This window comes from Lycorma delicatula, chromosome 3, assembly GCF_047948215.1.
Source record: "Lycorma delicatula isolate Av1 chromosome 3, ASM4794821v1, whole genome shotgun sequence".
NCBI classification, from domain to species: domain Eukaryota; kingdom Metazoa; phylum Arthropoda; class Insecta; order Hemiptera; family Fulgoridae; genus Lycorma; species Lycorma delicatula.
In genome coordinates this window covers 18,241,586-18,258,750 of record NC_134457.1, presented here as the reverse complement: position 1 = coordinate 18,258,750, position 17,165 = coordinate 18,241,586, and the positions used below count along the sequence as shown (strand labels likewise).

Sequence of the window (17,165 nt, the reverse complement as noted above, 5' to 3'; positions counted from 1 at the left end):
TTACAAATATTTATTTACTTTTCAAATATCTTTTTTAGTATTTACCACTGACAGCATTATTGGTTACTGAAATGAAATTCTTTCATACAGTATCTCTTCATAGCCGCTTAATTTTATGATAAAATTTAAGTAATAATTTCTTTTAATTTAAGTTGTAATATGTGTCTTTAGATTTTCTTTTGCAATTCATGCTTGATTATTTTTATGATTTCAATAAATCACAAAAGAAATTGTGTTTTTAAAGGGTATTTATCATTCATTATGAAATCATAATAAAATATAACATTCTCACACCAAAAATAAGAAAGAAATTACATTTAATTTGGTGAAATAAATTATCAATATATAACATTTCTTAGCATAGTGCAGAAAACCTTTTCATTATCTGTAAAAAAAAAGTGCAATTTGTGAATATATGAAAAATCAGAAGTCCTTTTTATGGAATAGTCACTACGTAATCAAGCATTTAGAATTTTGGCACTCAAACACCCACACAGCAACACCCACATAGCAAATTTCTCTTTGCTATAAGCATTAGTTACTGCTCATTCTGTATGAAAATGCATGTGAATATGTGATATGTCTATAGATATTTATTTTTTTCAGAATTTGGGTATAGTAAAGAAATAACTGAAGAAACTCGTCAAAAACAAAAGCCATCATCATGGTATGATGATTACAGGGATTTTAAATTTACTGATCCATCTACAGGTAATTATAAAATATTTACATCTAATATTTTTTTATGTACAGTGTACCGTAAAGAAACAGAAAAAATATCAGGACCCATTCTATAAGAAAATGAAATTCATATAAACATGGATTTGGATTCATGCAACTAATTTTGATATTACAATTAATAATTTTTTTAATTAAATCAATCTTTATTGTGAAAAAAGATTCAAGCTACAAAATGTCAAGCAATATTTCATACAAAAAAAAGTCTAAATTAATTTTTTCAAAATAATGAGTTTTCATTTCTTAATATTTATATCATAACACAATGAAATTTAAATGGTATTAAATTATTGTATTATTTAGTTTTATCTTTTTACTTCCTTGTTCAAAGAAAGAAAGTATTGTGATCGCAAAAAATTTCAGTTTCCAGATTTCAACAGAAATATCCATTTTGACTAGTTTCAGCTTGACATGTATGTATGCATATATGTATCTCACATAACTCATAAATGATTAGCCATAGGATGTTGAAATTTTGTATTTAGGACTGTTGTAACATCTAGTTGTGCACCTTCCCTTTTGATTGCAATCAACTGAATCAAAAGTGTCCAAAAAGCCCGTAATCCAATTTTTTTTTTATTTTGGACTTTTTTGTAACTGCAGTAGTAAACCCTCATTAAGAGCTTTTCAATATTATATTATAAGTGGTGCTTATTTTGATTGGTTCCAGAGTTATAGCCAAATAAAATTTTAATTAATGAAATATTTAGATCTTAGGGGAGGCACATAGCTTTGAATCATACTTCATCTCCTGTTTTTCTTTTAACTTATTTTTAATGAAATAAAATTTTATATATTTTGCATTTAAAAAAAATGTGTAAATGTAATTTAATAGGCATACAAAGAAGTCGTGTTGTCCACATCAGATTTCTTAATAATTGACTTTATTTCTAAATATTTTACAATTGTAAAATGATTGTTTTGGTGTAAAATTATAATACAGTATTTTTCGCCCATATTCTGTTTTTAATAAAAGTCAAATTTCTTAGGCTATTCTTCATGTTCAGTTGACATTACTTACACAGATTTTCTCAGAATTAAATTTTGTTGCAAAATGTTATTTGTTTATTGACAACTTAAGGAATTTATTCTATGTCAAACCTAAAAAATGTTAATAGATACAGATCTGAGACGTATAATAAAGGTCTGTTGTAATGAGAGTTAACAGCACCTTAGAGAATTTTCATTCTAACAAATGTTTGTTATTTTGTGTGTGTATATGGCTTTTTTTATGTGTATGAAACCAGTTGTTTGTACAAAAACATTCACTTATTATTAAAACTACAACTAAACATGTGATGTACAATACAATATAGTGAATATAGTAATAAATAAATAAATACCACTATTTTTTTATATACAGCATTTTCTCGTTAATGTAGAATACCAGTATCGACAAGTTACATGAATTAAGTCAATCAAATTATTTATTAAAATTGTAAAATTTCACTTTCATCAGTCATTCCACAAGAGCTTTTCTTGTTTTTACAATTTCAAACAGATTATTTAAACCATTTTTTTAGCTATGTACAATTGGGTGCCATTTCAAATAATGTTTTTTTTCCTCTCAAGGTATATAAGATTTTTATATCTGATATTGTGATTATGTAAATTAGACCATTTCTTGCATAAAAACCCTTTTTAAAACCAATTTACTTTAATTTCAGTTTATTTAAGGATCATACATTCAAAATATTGTTTTAAATATAGCTCTTGATCCACTACCTAACATAATAGAAAGAAACATTTCTGCACTTGAAAAGACTTTTCCATCATTACTATACAGATGATCTCCAAATTATGTTGTTACGTCACATTGTATTCACATTGTTATTCACATATACATCATGTATTGTAATCATGGTGTATTCATCACATCATATTATTTATGTTGTATGAAATTGCTTTAGTCAGCCATTATATAAAATATGTTTACCTTACATTATACAATAATCTTAATTAATAGACACAGAAGCAATACATCATATTTGCAGAAAATATTGTATTTCTGATATTAACAAAGTAATTTCTGAAAAAATTATTTCAGCCATATTTTTGAAATGCTTTGGTTAATTGTTAAAACAGTTAGTCAATAAATCTTAAGAAAAACTGAGTGGATAAATTAAATAAAAGAGTTGAATATAAAACATTTTTTTTTTTACCGAAAAAAAGATTAAGTTTGTTTTATTAGAATTTTAGGGAAAGAAGATGATTTTATTGTTATTAGTTTTGTTGATTGTATCATTTATTGCGTCAAGTGATTTTATTACCGTAACTTTTTATGTATGATTTTTGTTTAAATTAATTCTTTTGTAAATTCAGAATATAGCATCACTTTTTTATTTAAAATATATATTTTACTAAAAACCTATTCCAAGGGAGAGGAAATGTTAAACTATCTTTTGTTCACAGTAGTTTATATTTGGAAACTGCACATTGTTATATATCATTCTACTTACTATACTGTGCAAATTAATTGGGACAGGGTAAAATGAAAAACACTTTCAAAAAACTATGCTTTTATATGCACTAGTATGTTCTCCTTTTGCAGAAATGACCTCTTGAAGACATTTTGGCATTGACTGCACTGGATTTGTGCACATATTCTTGACTTCATCATTGTGTAACCACACTTTTATATTATTAGGTATGTGTTCTTTTGTCGTATGTCCATCTTCCTAAAAATGTCTCTTCAAAATATTCCAAAGTTCTCAATGGTATTTAAAGTCTGGTGAATTTCCAGACCAATCAAGCCCATTAATCTGATTTTCCAACTTATAAAAATTTGACATATAATTATCCATATCCAACATATAGTTATATTAAAAAGAGGTTAACAAGGGGCCAAGTCATGTTTAAATGTCCCGTCATAAGGTTGTGTGAATGAAAAAATCCTGCGTCATAAGACGTAAGTTGAATTCATGATATCTTGAACAGGAACTAAGCTTTCAGTGCCATTTGACATGAAAAAACCCCAAAACATCTGTTTCAGGTGGTGTTTTACAGTTTGTTGGATGTGCTCAGATCTCAAAGGTTCACTGTCGCCTCGTCTCACGACATTTGCTTTGTAACCTTGCACAAATAAATGAGTTCCATCAATAAAAATTACCTTCTTCCAGTCATCAGCGGTCTTATGTTTTATACTTTTGGGCCCACACTAAACGTTTTTGCTTCATTTTAGGAATTAAAAATTGTTTTTTCATTGGTCTTCTTGCCTTCCAGCCAGCTTCCAGAAGCCTACGGCGTACAGTTGAACTACTAACATCAAAATTGGTTGCCAATAAATTTCTTTTAAGATCTGAGCGTATTTTCCTTGGATTAAATTTAATATTTCTTATTAGAATTTTATCAGTTCTTGGAGTAGTTTTCTGTTTGCACCCACATTTTCCTCTCTTTTTTTGTAGATGATGATCAGATCCTTTGAATGTTGTCAGAATTATTGATACATTTGATTTGCCTACACCAACTGCAGAAGTGTGATATCTCTCACCATCATACAAGTGTGATCTTTAACAGCTATAATCTTTGCAGGTTTCCTCAGAATAATATCCATTTTTAAACACACGAAAGCAACACGCGTTATACAGAGCGCAAAAACTAACATCCACCTGCCGCACTCAAAGGCATACAACTGAAGCTAAGGTGACTACTTCCACTTTAAAACCAGTTAAACTGCCTTCTTATAGTCAAGGTCAAACAGCCACAGCATCTCAAGGCAGATAAAACCGGTTTAAGGTGATTTTTTAACTGGCAATCGCATAACAATTTAGAGAAAAAAAGTAGGCTGTCCCAATTAATTTGGACAGTATAATAATTGTTGAATCATTTATTAATAGTGAATCTATTTATCTTTTATTTTTAATATTTAATTTAATTCATCTCATAATCCAGAAAATAAAGTATAGACTCATATTATCCAACTTGAAAGTTCACCAAACCAAGTTTGCCCTTAATTCATTATGTTATTTTTCAAGCAGGTGTTGCTTCAAGGATTTATTACATTTTATATCAAGGCTATACAGGTAATATCAGAATATTTCACTATAATGATTATTTAGAAGGGACATTTATTCCTTTTTTCTCAGTGTTATTAGATACTTCAATATTTAAGAAACAGAAAGCAACTGTGTAACCTATTTATGACAACCTTCAAGTTGCATTAGTAGATTCAGAAAATAATAAGTAAGTTGTAAAGAGTAACATTATAAAAAAATAGGAAGTTACAATAGGATTTTTTTTTAATCCAGTTTTCTTAGATAAGTGATTGTTATCTTGTAAAACAGTCAATAACATTTATATATTGATAAAGTTCTTAAGATATTGAATTTTTTATGTTTGTGGTTTGTTAAATTTATTTATTTTTTAGAGTAACAATGAGCATCCAGACTATAATTTCCTGAATTTCCACATGGATTTTTAAATTTTAAATGATGAAACATAAAATCTATGTTTTCATGGATGATAGATGTATAATTTTTTTTTGTGAACTGTATTTTAATTAAAGTTGCTATAATTAGTGAAATTTTTCATTTTTCTCTTGTAATTTTCTGCTTTCAGTTTCAGTAGATGAAGAATTTCATAAAAAACTTGGTTTGTTTAACTTACCAGAAAAAGTGGAATTAAACTTTTCAAGAGTTGGAGTTACTGTTGATGTTAAATTTTCATTCCATAAATGTTGTTTTGTGAATTCACTAGATATCATATTTCCTGTTGAACTTAATGCCTGGAAGATAAATGCAGAGGCAAACAGAGAAGTATGAACAATAAATTATCAAATTATAAAAATTAAGCACATTAACTGTATTATGAGAAATCTGCTCTAAATATGATTTGATTTTCTACCCCTGATATTTTTATAACTTTTTATATATACCAGGAGTCTGCGCCCACTGCATTTCAGCATTTTTCTTACCATATTATAATATAGGCAAAATCATGTTCGCTCATATTTTAACTCAGAGTTGAGAAAAATGTTGGGTGAGGCCTCATTAGGTGTGACTTGATTCTCTTAGTGTCTTAAGCCATTGCCCATCCCAGTAGTTCAGTTAGGTCTCGTGTTATATAATTCTTGTGTTTTCAACATTTTTCATACCATTTTATAATATAGGTGGGATATACAGATGAGCCAAAAGATACACAGCCCTAAATTTGGAAACATATTGCGGAGGGAAATTTAGTTTTCTGCCACCGTGAATGTATGTGTTGGCAACAGGTGATATTGTGCTAGAAGAATAGCACATGATAGCCAAGCAATTTCCCTCCTTTTTTATGACAGTGGTGAAAAAGCTGTGAGCAGACAAACATGCGTGTCTCCCAGGCTCAATGTGCGTTCATTGTTGAAAGTTACTTTAAATTGCAGTCATTCTTAAATTGTCAAGAAGATTAGGGTAGATTTTCCTGAATTGTGGGTGCCTAATTATGCATAGTTACTTGTTTTATAGAAACTGGTAGTGTGGATAAATGTAAATGGTCCTGCCGACCTATGGTTTTAACTGATACATCCTTGAAAAGTATCTGCGTATCCTTGCTATGTTCACCAAGAAAGTTGATACGAAATCTATGTCAACTAACCAGAATATCTTACAGGAGTGTTTACAGATCCACAAAGAAGCTGCAACTCCAGCCATATCGCATACATGTTATGTGTGAACTTCAAGAAACTGATAGGAGAAAAAGACTACATTACTGTCAATGGTTTTTGCGTTTTATTCGCAATAATGTTTGGTTGTTGGATTATGTTTTCTACTCTGATGAAGCATAGTTTCTCCTAAGTGGCTATGTAAACAGCCAGAACAGCAGATACTGGAGTTCAAAAAACCCTCACATTTTCCATGAAACACCATTATATTCACAGACGATTGGAGTTTGGTGTGCAATTTCATGGAAAAGGATTGTTGGCCCAGTCTTTTTCACAGAAACGATAACAGCTGAACGTTACCAGGGCATCATCATGCAGTTTTTGACACTGTTAAAGGCTGATGTAAGAGACAGCTGGATGCAGTAAGATGGTGCAACAGTGCACACAGCGAATAGCACAGTGATAATGTTGCTCGAGTTCTTTGAGGAACACATCATTTTTCGTGGACTGTGGCCGCCCAGATCACCAGATTTAACTCCCCATGACATTTGAAGGGCGGCATTTTGTCTGTAAGAACAACCATCACACAATCGACCAACTCAAGCACAACATCAAAGACAAAGTATTCTGCATAAGTGCAGCAACCATCCAAAAAAGTAGCAACTGATGAAGAAATGTGTTAAGGCATTTGTAGCAGCTGATGGAGGACATTTCCAGCTTGTATTGTGAGAAAAATAAATACAAATACTTTTTATTCACCTACAAAATACAGTAGAGTATATTATGTTAATAAAGATATTTTTAATAATATTAATTATTGGGTTAAGTATCTTTAGGCTCACTCTGTATATAAAGTGTATAATTTCTATATTTCAAAACCTAAGGCCGATGAGAATGATCTGATAATAATACAAATGAGATGTGACAGTAATACAAAGTAAGGTCCATTTTGAAATAAAAACATAACTGAAAAATATGAACAAACCTAATTACTTAATGTATAAAAATTACATTTATTTACTACTTTTCTATGTAGCTGCCTTCAACTTTTCATTTTTCATAACATTTCACTAGCTTTTTCATTCCTTCTTCAAGAAATTCAACTTTTTTAATCAAATCATCTACTGTCACTGACGGTCAGCCACTATGTTCTTCATGATTATTTGCTTGCCCGTTTCAAAATGAATGCTACCACCATCTTACTTAAGCAACTTTTCGTAATATTTGGCCCATAAATGTCACACATTTGCTTGTGAATTTCAGCCATAGATGTTTTTAAAGAGGTGGAGGATCCCCATTTACGGGCGCCTGAGCAGTGTTGGGCTCACTAACAGGTTCCGCAAGATGTTATTAAATGCATGTGTTCCTGTGCACTACCGACTAAACCTCCACCCCTGGCTACCCATCCTTCCTGGTACAGCTGGTGTGCGTTACTTCTGGAAGGGGGAATACCCCCTCACACACATTCAGACACCACAGTCAACAGACACGGATCTCACACCTACAAGATACCAACATCAGACTAAATCTCATCACACACTTCGCAACATCAATCTTCACTCAGAAAACATACCTCATGCCACACACTCCACACATCACATCAAAGCCAGCCACATCCAATTGCATAAACAAACACCTCACAGACAATCGAACACTAGTATATGTACCTCATGGGTCACCATTGGACGCGGGAGCAGAGTGCCCTTGACATCATCGCACCAAGGCGATCCCCACATGTATGGGGAACCCCCTAGGCTCTCAGCCACGCACCTGTTTGCCCCCGCACCCTCCGACGACCCCTTCTTCTACCTCTGCGAGACTCCTCCCAGTCATACAGCTCCTCCGTGATCTTCTTAGCAAACCTTGCTACAGCTGTCCAATTTTTCGCGCTTTCTAACATGATCTGCTGCAGTTCCTCTGGGAGGAACATTTCCCTTTTATCTGTGGTTTCCAATATTATATATATAATATATATTGGAAACCAATATTATATATTGGTTTCCAATATTTCCCTCCTTACATCCTCAAATTGGGGGCAGCGAAAGAAGATGTGATATGCTGTTTCTTCCTCGTCTACACACACTGGACAACTAACAGAGTGATCTAGCTTAAACCTAATGAGGTATTCCCTGAACCCCCCATGGCTCGCTAGAAATTGTGTGAGACAGTAATCCAGCAAGCCATGGGCCCTCTTGCACCAAGTTCTCAGGTCCCTAATTATGCAGTGTGTCCATCGGCCTCTATCACTAGTGTCCCACCGCATCTTCCATGATGGAGCTAGCCACTTTCCTTTTTCTCACAGTTGTTGACACTCGTTGTTCTGTAATCTTCTTTCTGCGGGTGATCTCCAGATTGAGAGGTAATATTCCCACCAACTCTTCGACTGCCTCTGGAGAAACCGTACGATATGCTGCCTCGGTCCCCCACAATTTGGCAGTAATCTGGCAACCCAGACATACGCCCTTTTCAGCCTTCGAGCAGGCCTCCAAGATGTGGGAGCTGAAACGCATCCTGGTGGCCACCCGTATTCCAAGATATTTTATCACAGTCCTTGAAACTATCATTAGGCCCTCGAGCATAATCTTCAATGTTGGTCTTTGCTTGATTGTTTGTAATCACAACAATCACCATCTTATCTAGAGCCATAGTTAACTCGACTCCGATCATGTACTTCACACTTAGCAGGATCACAAATCATAATTATAAATGGATGAGTATAAATATTGATGCCAACAGTTAACTAATGATTGAAATAACTGATGTGCAAGCATCATCTGTTTACATGTGCATTTATATATATATAGGTAGCAAATTCAAAATGGACCTTACTTTAAAAACATACATAATTTAGAAGATGAATTAACCGTAGCATATGAGTCGGTGACCACTGACATGATACAGTGTGTGAAACACAAGCAATGATTGTATCTCTGTATGTTACATTTTTGATGCTTGTTTCTAATGTAGTTTGTACAATTCGGTAAATATATTACCTTTCTGTTGTATTATCTCTGTTTTCTGTAGATAATCGTCTTTGTTCAATAATTCGAGTTATTGATAATTGTGCACTTATTCATCAGATACGTTGCATAATGAAATTAAAGATGATCCAGAATGTAATTATAAATTTGATCTTTAGTTGAAAAGCAACTTTATTTATATGATTACACTGGCTCTTATTAAAGATAAAGAAGTTTGCAGGATAATGCAAGGGAAGAAATTGCAAAACAGATTTCAGAATCCGGTAAGTTTTCATTCGTACCCTCAGTTGTAGCTGCACCAAGTTTACTGATACATAATAGTTTATATTTATCAACATTAAACTTGATAAAGTATCATTGCCAGAAGAAGAGGATATCATCTTCTGGTTATAACTTTTTATAACTAGCTTTTACTCAAGGCAATTAATCATTTGGAGTGCTTATAATAAGAAAGTTGTATCGCTGAGGATGTTATTGTCAGATTAATTATCATATAGCTTTGTGAGCACTTAGGAACATAAAAAATTTCAGATTGTAAGATTTTAGTTAGTTATTGCGCTAAACGTTTTAGGAAAATATCTATCAATCTATTTAGATTGAAGTTTACTATACAGTAAATCTCCTTATTCGCGATTTCGTTATTCACGGTGCAATATTTTGCAATGTCTTTTCTATATTTGCGGCTAAAATGTTCTGTATTCGCATACATTACATTATGTAGTGACATTAAAAAATAAAAATATTAAAAGATTCAATGGTGCAGTTGGAGTATGAACGTGAAGAGGTAGAAGATATGTCAGAAAACAGTTAAATGTCAAAACACTTACTGAAGGCATTAAACTATTCCTCGATCTTATCTAGTTTTTTATAGTTGCTGATCTATCTTTGAATAGAAGCTTAATCTTTAAACGCAAAATTGAAGATTCCATACAAGAATACGCAGATCTTCTCATGAATTTAAAAATAAGAGTGAAACAAGGAAAAATGACAGATTTTTGTAAATGCAATCCAAAATATTGTAGGTGAGTTTTGTAAATTTCTTTTACAGTAATTTTACTTTTAGTGTGCATAGTACTGTAGTGCTGTTTTCTTAACTTTTTAAGGCAGTTACAGAGTATGATTTGACATGTAATACCATTTTCTAATGCAGTGTATACTGTACGTACTTTTTAAATCAAAAAGTTTTTTTAAATTCAGTGAATTTTTAAATCAAAAAGTTCAGTAAGTGCTTACGAGTAAATTAAGAAATATACTGTAATAAATATTTAAATAAATTAAATTAAATTTTAATATTTAAATATTTTTTGGGTAGTCTACATATGTACTTTACTAAACCAGTGCTTATAATTAATGTTGCCATCTGTATTTCATCAATAACATTGCCCTATGTACACATGATTTTTTTTTTCATTTTACATAGAACCTAACCATTCTTCCTTAAATGAGTATTAGTTCCGTTACATATTCCCAGTTTTCTGTATTCATGGAATTTTTACAGTCTCTAACCCCCATGAATAAGGAGATTTTACTGTACTTTATTTTTTCTAGTTCTATCCTAATGTAAATAAATTGAACTTGTGAAGGTGCAATCTTATTGTATTGAAAACGCACTCATTTCCATTAATACACAACATACAACTATGTGCACTTTGTGTTACAGCCATTTATTTTCATAATAATAAATATAATTTTCATATTATTTCTATTCTTCAACTATAGTTATTTTCAAATAACCCAGTTTCTAGGTTCATTCACATATTATTTTTTTCCTTTCTGTTTCAACATCTTTATCATAGTAATTTAGGGTAACTTAAAATTAGTAAATAATGTTCTCATACTTAGCAGCTGCTGTATTGTTTAGTAACTGTTTATAGCTGACAAAGATAATCCAGATCATTTTATCAAATGCATTGCAAGAATTTATTTTAATTTTGATTAGGTTTTGTATTATATTTCTAACTGTAAAATTTGTTGGTTTTATCTTATTATAAGTTAAAGTGTAAATTGAAACCTAGTATTTTTTAATTGTAGATTTTATTTTTTTGTTGTTTTACTGAATACCTACATGGTATGTTATATAAAGGAAGGCATATTAATCTGGTCAAATTTTGCAAATCAGGGTTTTTGCTGAACTTCCTAGTTTTTGTTGGCATGTTTTTTCTTGATTATGTTCAGATTGGATGTACTGATTTGGATGAAATTTGGCATAACTGTCTCTGTAAACAAACTATTGATGCCATATAATATTGGTCATAAGCAGGGAGATGTGGATTTTATGAGTCCTGTATCTCAAAATTTTACTTAAAGATTTGGTAAATTTTTTCATGTAATTTAATGCTCCATAGGAAACTAAGATAATTTTTTATGGTCTTATTAGAGCCTCCCTCTTCTCCATAGATGGCTGAGGCAAAATATCATTTTTCTTTTGTCATTTCTGGACTCGTGACATTAGACTATTCCATTACATTGTATGTCATTTTGGTTATGTATGTGGACAATTTCATTCAGGGAAAGTGGATAGATAATAAACCTAAATTTCGGACTTTATTGTTTTGCTTGATATGTTCAGGCTAGTTAAATCAATTTTTATCAAATTTTGTACGATGATTTTTAAATACAAGTCATTGATACCATTTAATTTTGATTACAATTGTTCAAGAGGATGTGGAGAATGTCATCATGATTCCTGTATCTCAACATTCTACTCAAATTTTAGAGTAGTTTTTTGCATTTTCTTTTTGTATACTTATGTACTTAATTTTCCCACTTAATTTTCCTTGTAAGTAGCAGTCTTCTTTCGAGGGCAAACCCAAACTCCATTCTGCATAAATCAGCCACTATTGTGTTAAACCTTGAACCAGTTACTCTAATTTCCAACTGGTAAGGCCTTTTCAATAACTTCATCGTTCATTAGTACAAATTACATAAAAAATTTATTTTTATTTTTACCCTTGTAGTTATTAAAATAACCAGAAAACTTAGAATAAGTTGTAATCATTTACATAAAAATTAATTTTATATAACTCGGTACAGATATTATTTTATTTTAAATAAAAAAAGATGGATGAATAAACAAGAAGAAAACTTACATGTAAAATTCTACAACTATATCTTTAAAAAATAAAATCACAAAGGATTAGTAGGAGAAAAGAGATAAAATCAATATTATTATGCTTAAAAATTTACCTTAATATTCCTAAAATTGCAAGCAAATACATAACGACTCGTTAAAAAAAATTTGCCTAAGATGTGCAACATATCAGATCCAATTTAGCAACGTTGCTAGTTGAATAAGGAATATAATCATTATATGAGGGGTGGCTGAAAAATTAGACTAAAACGTAATTGGAGAACAAAACAGTGCACAAAGCTGCCATCTTGCAGTTTCATTCTCCTATTACTAACATTCCAAAACTCATTGACCCACAAACCCCCCTCTCATTGTCAGTCAGTCGCCATTTTAATGGAGTTGAGTATATCTGTTATGTCAACGAGTCCAAAATGATAATGCAGCGATTGGATTTTTAATAACGATAAAAGTAAATGCTAGTAAATTCATCATTGTCTAAAAGCTGTTTAGGCTGTGATCAAATTGTTGATTGAAGTATTGTGAGTAGGTGGGAAATAAAATTTTGTGTATCAGAAGCCGGTAAAGAGAATATTGAGGATAAACCTTGTAGTGGCCCACCAGTTTCAGTTTTTGAATACGAAGAAGATGACTTCCTTTTGAATATTGTAATTGGAGACAAACTTAGGTACATAATCACAACCCAGAAGAAAGATGACAGAGCATGGAATACTGATATAGTTTGCTGCAATCAAAAAAAAGTTAAAACATAACCTCTGTAAAATAAATTTTCTTTACATTGTTCTGAGATTCCAAACTATTGTCATGACTGATACCTGGAAGCTGGATCGACTGTAAATTCTGTGCAATACATAGAAATGTTAAAACAGCTTAGGAGACGTGTGTATTGCATTCAACAATCCATGAAGCTGATAATTCTGCGACATGACTATGCTCGGTCACACACTCCATAACTTGACGCAATGACGTGGATCAAGAAAAGACTGTCAGCATTTTTCATTGAAGCAATGAGAAAACTGGTTCACTGTTAAGAGAAATTTGTGGTGACTGTGGAAAAATAAATGTAAGTTTTTATAGGAATTAGAACATACTGTTATGTCGTATTTGTTTCATTTGACTATCTTTTTTCATCTGCAAGTTATGAGCAACAGTGCATTACATTTCAGCTACCCCTTGTAAAATCTGTAAGTTCCAGTTGAGATATAATTTTACATCTACTGATGCTGTTAACATTTGTTATTATTACTTCATCCCTAGAGCAGTTGATGCCACTTCAAGAAAAAAATATTTCAGTTTAACATTAACATTATTTGATGTAGAAAAGTGATGAAGACAGATAATTTTTCAAATTGAGAAAAATGTGGAATTACCAATGTTCATTTTACATACATCATTAATTTACATTGTACTAACAGAATTCTTTTCGAATTTAGTTCATTATCCATTTATATGTATTAAAAAAGTACCTAAATAAAAAATAAAATCGGATAATTGTTTTATGTCTAGGGCCAGACATACCAATAATTCTCCCTTGATATAACTTTTACTCTAGTTCTTTACAATGAATCATAACTTTCTAGAATAATTTTTAAATAATTGCATTTTTCACGTATTAAGATTTTATTGAGATTAGTATTGAAATTAGCGTAGTATCCTTTGTGTTATAAGAGTTAATCATTGTCTTTGTCTCCAGTCCATTTCTTTCTTAGACATTTATTTTTTCTTACACTTAAAATCTTGAGTAATTTATTTGTCATTATTATCCATCACTTTGTCTTTCCTTATATTTTTGATCCTTTATAATTTCTCTGAAATTTTCTTAAAGTTTAGTTTGCAATTGGATCTTTTAATGACCACCATATAACTGCTTTTAAATTTTGGTAGAGAAAACAACCTAAATATTTGATTTGATTTTAATTGGCAGTGTTAAATTGAATAATAAATGATGTATTTTTTTGTAAGGTGCTTAAACTTTAACAAACATATTTAGAGTGCAAAAGGAATTACTCTCTCTGATTATATGTCTCTTTTAATCTTTACTGGATTAATGTTTGTATTTATTATTCCTTTGTACATGGTTTTTTTTAGGAGTTGAAGAAGTATCAGTGGTCAAAGAATGATAAAGGAGAGTCTATTTTGACTTTCTTTGGATTGCAAAAAGCTAAGGTATAGTATTTACATACAGTTAAGTATCATTTTTATTTCATTATAATTTATCATGCATTTTATTACAAATGATGATTGGGTTTTGCAATTGATTTTACTTCCTCAATCCCTATTTCAATTTCATAAATTATTAGCGCACTGTTAGTAATTTTCCTTCCTATTTCAATTTTGATTGCGACAGAATGCAAATGCATTAAAAAATGGAGTGCCATTATTTATGACCATACCCTCACTAATGTGTACATACTTATAAAATCAATACCAAACTTAAATAAAAAAAAAAAAAAACAGTTTTAATCCATATGGAAAATAAATTTCAACTTAATCTTGGTTATCTAAAATGAAAAATATCTTAAGTGTTTCAGATTAATGGATTTTCAAATTACTGAAATGTATATATTATCAATATTAAATAAGATTAACATGATATGAAATTGCATACTTAAAACAAATCTATGATGACTAAAAATTAAAATCTTTTATAGACTCTAACTTAATCCATTATTTACAAGGGTTGTTCGGCAATTAAAGACACAAATGGCAACTGCAGAAATAATATTTATAATAGAATAAATTGAAACTGTCTGATGTTCAGGTTGGCACCCGTGACAGAAAATATCAGCCGTTTGTATAGAATTAACATTATTATAAACTCTCTTGTTTATCTTAAAGTGTTGGTTTCCCTTGAAATGTATACTGTTAAAGAATAAAGATAAGATTTTCGGTCCCAAGCCAACTTGCTAAAGTTCATTCATGGATGTTAAAACAGTATGGTAAAAAGTGTATTAACCATGCAACATTTTTATAAGTGGATTAAACAATTTAAATCTAATAGAACAAGTGTTGATATTATTCATTGTAACTGAAGATTGGTGGAAGTTTCGATTGATGGTCTCAAAATCACATCAATGATCTTATTTGCAAGGACAGAAACATAAAAATTTGCGAAATTGCTGAAATTTGTAATGCTAGTATTGACACACTGATCATTCCATTATTCATGATATTCTGAATTACTACAAAACATGTACAAGGTGGGTTCTAAAATGTTTGAGTCAGTATCATAAAGACAATCAATTTTTGAACTTAGCTTTTGCGGAAGGTACACCTTTTTTAGAATGTATAACTTAGGTTGAAACTGGCATTATCATTTTGAGCCAGAATCCAAATATCAGAGTATGGAATGGAAACAGTGAAACTTGCCCTACACATCAGAAAAAAAAAATAGTATTCATCATTTTTCCAGCAGAAAACAATGAATTTGCCTTCTGTAATATCAGTCCATTTCTTGGAATACATTGTTTTGATTGCTGCTTTGTATCAGTTGTGTAGTGATGAACGCAGGTTTCATTGATGTTTATGAACCTGTAAAAGTTCATTTGGGTATTGCTTGAAATATTCTAAACTTTGAATGAGAATGTTTTAAATAATTTTTGGTTGAATATGAGCAAATAGCATGCGTCATGCATGAATGTTCATCCCTCATGAATTCAAATGTTCATGCAGGATGTTTTGCATACATTCAGTGGGGATGCTGACTGTCTTATTTATTTCTCTGACTTCAATTTTGCTGTCTGTTCAAACAGTTTTACCTATTTCTGTAATAATTATCTGGTTGTCATCTTATTTGGCTGTTCATTCCAATGTTCATCTTCACAGTTCATTTGACTATGTTTAAATGATGTAATCATTTTGTGAATGGTTTTAAATGATAGTATAAACTCGCCAAGAACTAAGTTTCTTTTTTTTTCATGGGTAGCCATTATCCATCTCAAAAAGTAGAATTTTATTACAGCACAAACTCCCTTTTTCTACTTTGTACTAAAATTTTGAAGCATCTTCTTTGCAAATTGTCAAATAAACTAAATTACATATTGAATATGTAGGATTTGATAATTTAAAAAATGAAGGACAATAGTTGACAAAGAATATACTGCCATTTATGCCCCAGATGTTATTTATCAAACCACCCTTGTATATAAAGTTTTAACAGTTGAGGTTTGTATATTAAAAATACAAAAATGTAATCATTTTGGTATTGGGACATTGTATAAAATAGTTTATGATAAAAAGTAGTAAATAATATACTCATCATGTCTTTGCTAAATTTAAAGTAATGAAAATCTTTTTCAGAGTGATATATATTTAGTAGTGCAACTAAATCGCAAAACAAGTAAAAACAATGAACTGATTATGGTTGACAACTGTGAATTAGATTTGGACTTTGTTGGAATTGTAAAACATTGTCTTTGGTTTAAAAAAAAGAAAAAAAAGACTTTAACAGAATAAATTACTCTATTTAAATTATTGTTTTAGGTTCTTTAATATTCCTTGCTAAGTATTCATATGAAATTATATGTTATGTATTGTTGCTGGTAAACATACATTTACCAGCAATAATAATAATAATATCTCCAAAATATTCTAACCGTAGCATAGATGCAGTTGCTTCATGCTATACTCCAACATATCTGATATGCATTTACACATCTCCCTTTTTTTTATGCCGTGTGTCTTAGACATAATATGTGCTTTACATCTTTTAAATGAAACTTTTTCTTGAAAATAAAAAAAAATGTTTTTTTTTTATTTAAAAATGAATTTTATTATCTTG

General features: G+C 30.6%; 1 protein-coding gene across 2 annotated transcripts in view; it reads left to right on the top strand.

The window, feature by feature from the left end:
* The window catches only part of LOC142321423 (mucosa-associated lymphoid tissue lymphoma translocation protein 1-like), a 66,391-nt gene extending 49,536 nt beyond the window's left edge, over positions 1-16,855 (top strand). Inside the window, exons 10-14 of one of the 2 annotated variants that reach the window (XR_012755628.1) lie at positions 607-711; positions 5,296-5,492; positions 10,159-10,319; positions 14,474-14,551; positions 16,685-16,855. Coding sequence is in view for 1 of the 2 variants with exons in the window: in XM_075359493.1 (XP_075215608.1) it covers positions 607-711; positions 5,296-5,492; positions 14,474-14,551; positions 16,685-16,840 (536 nt within the window). In the remaining variant the exon portion in view is untranslated. The remainder of the gene's footprint in view (positions 1-606; positions 712-5,295; positions 5,493-10,158; positions 10,320-14,473; positions 14,552-16,684) is intronic. The other variant, XM_075359493.1, reaches the window with a different exon arrangement.
* The last annotated feature ends 310 nt before the right edge of the window (positions 16,856-17,165 follow it).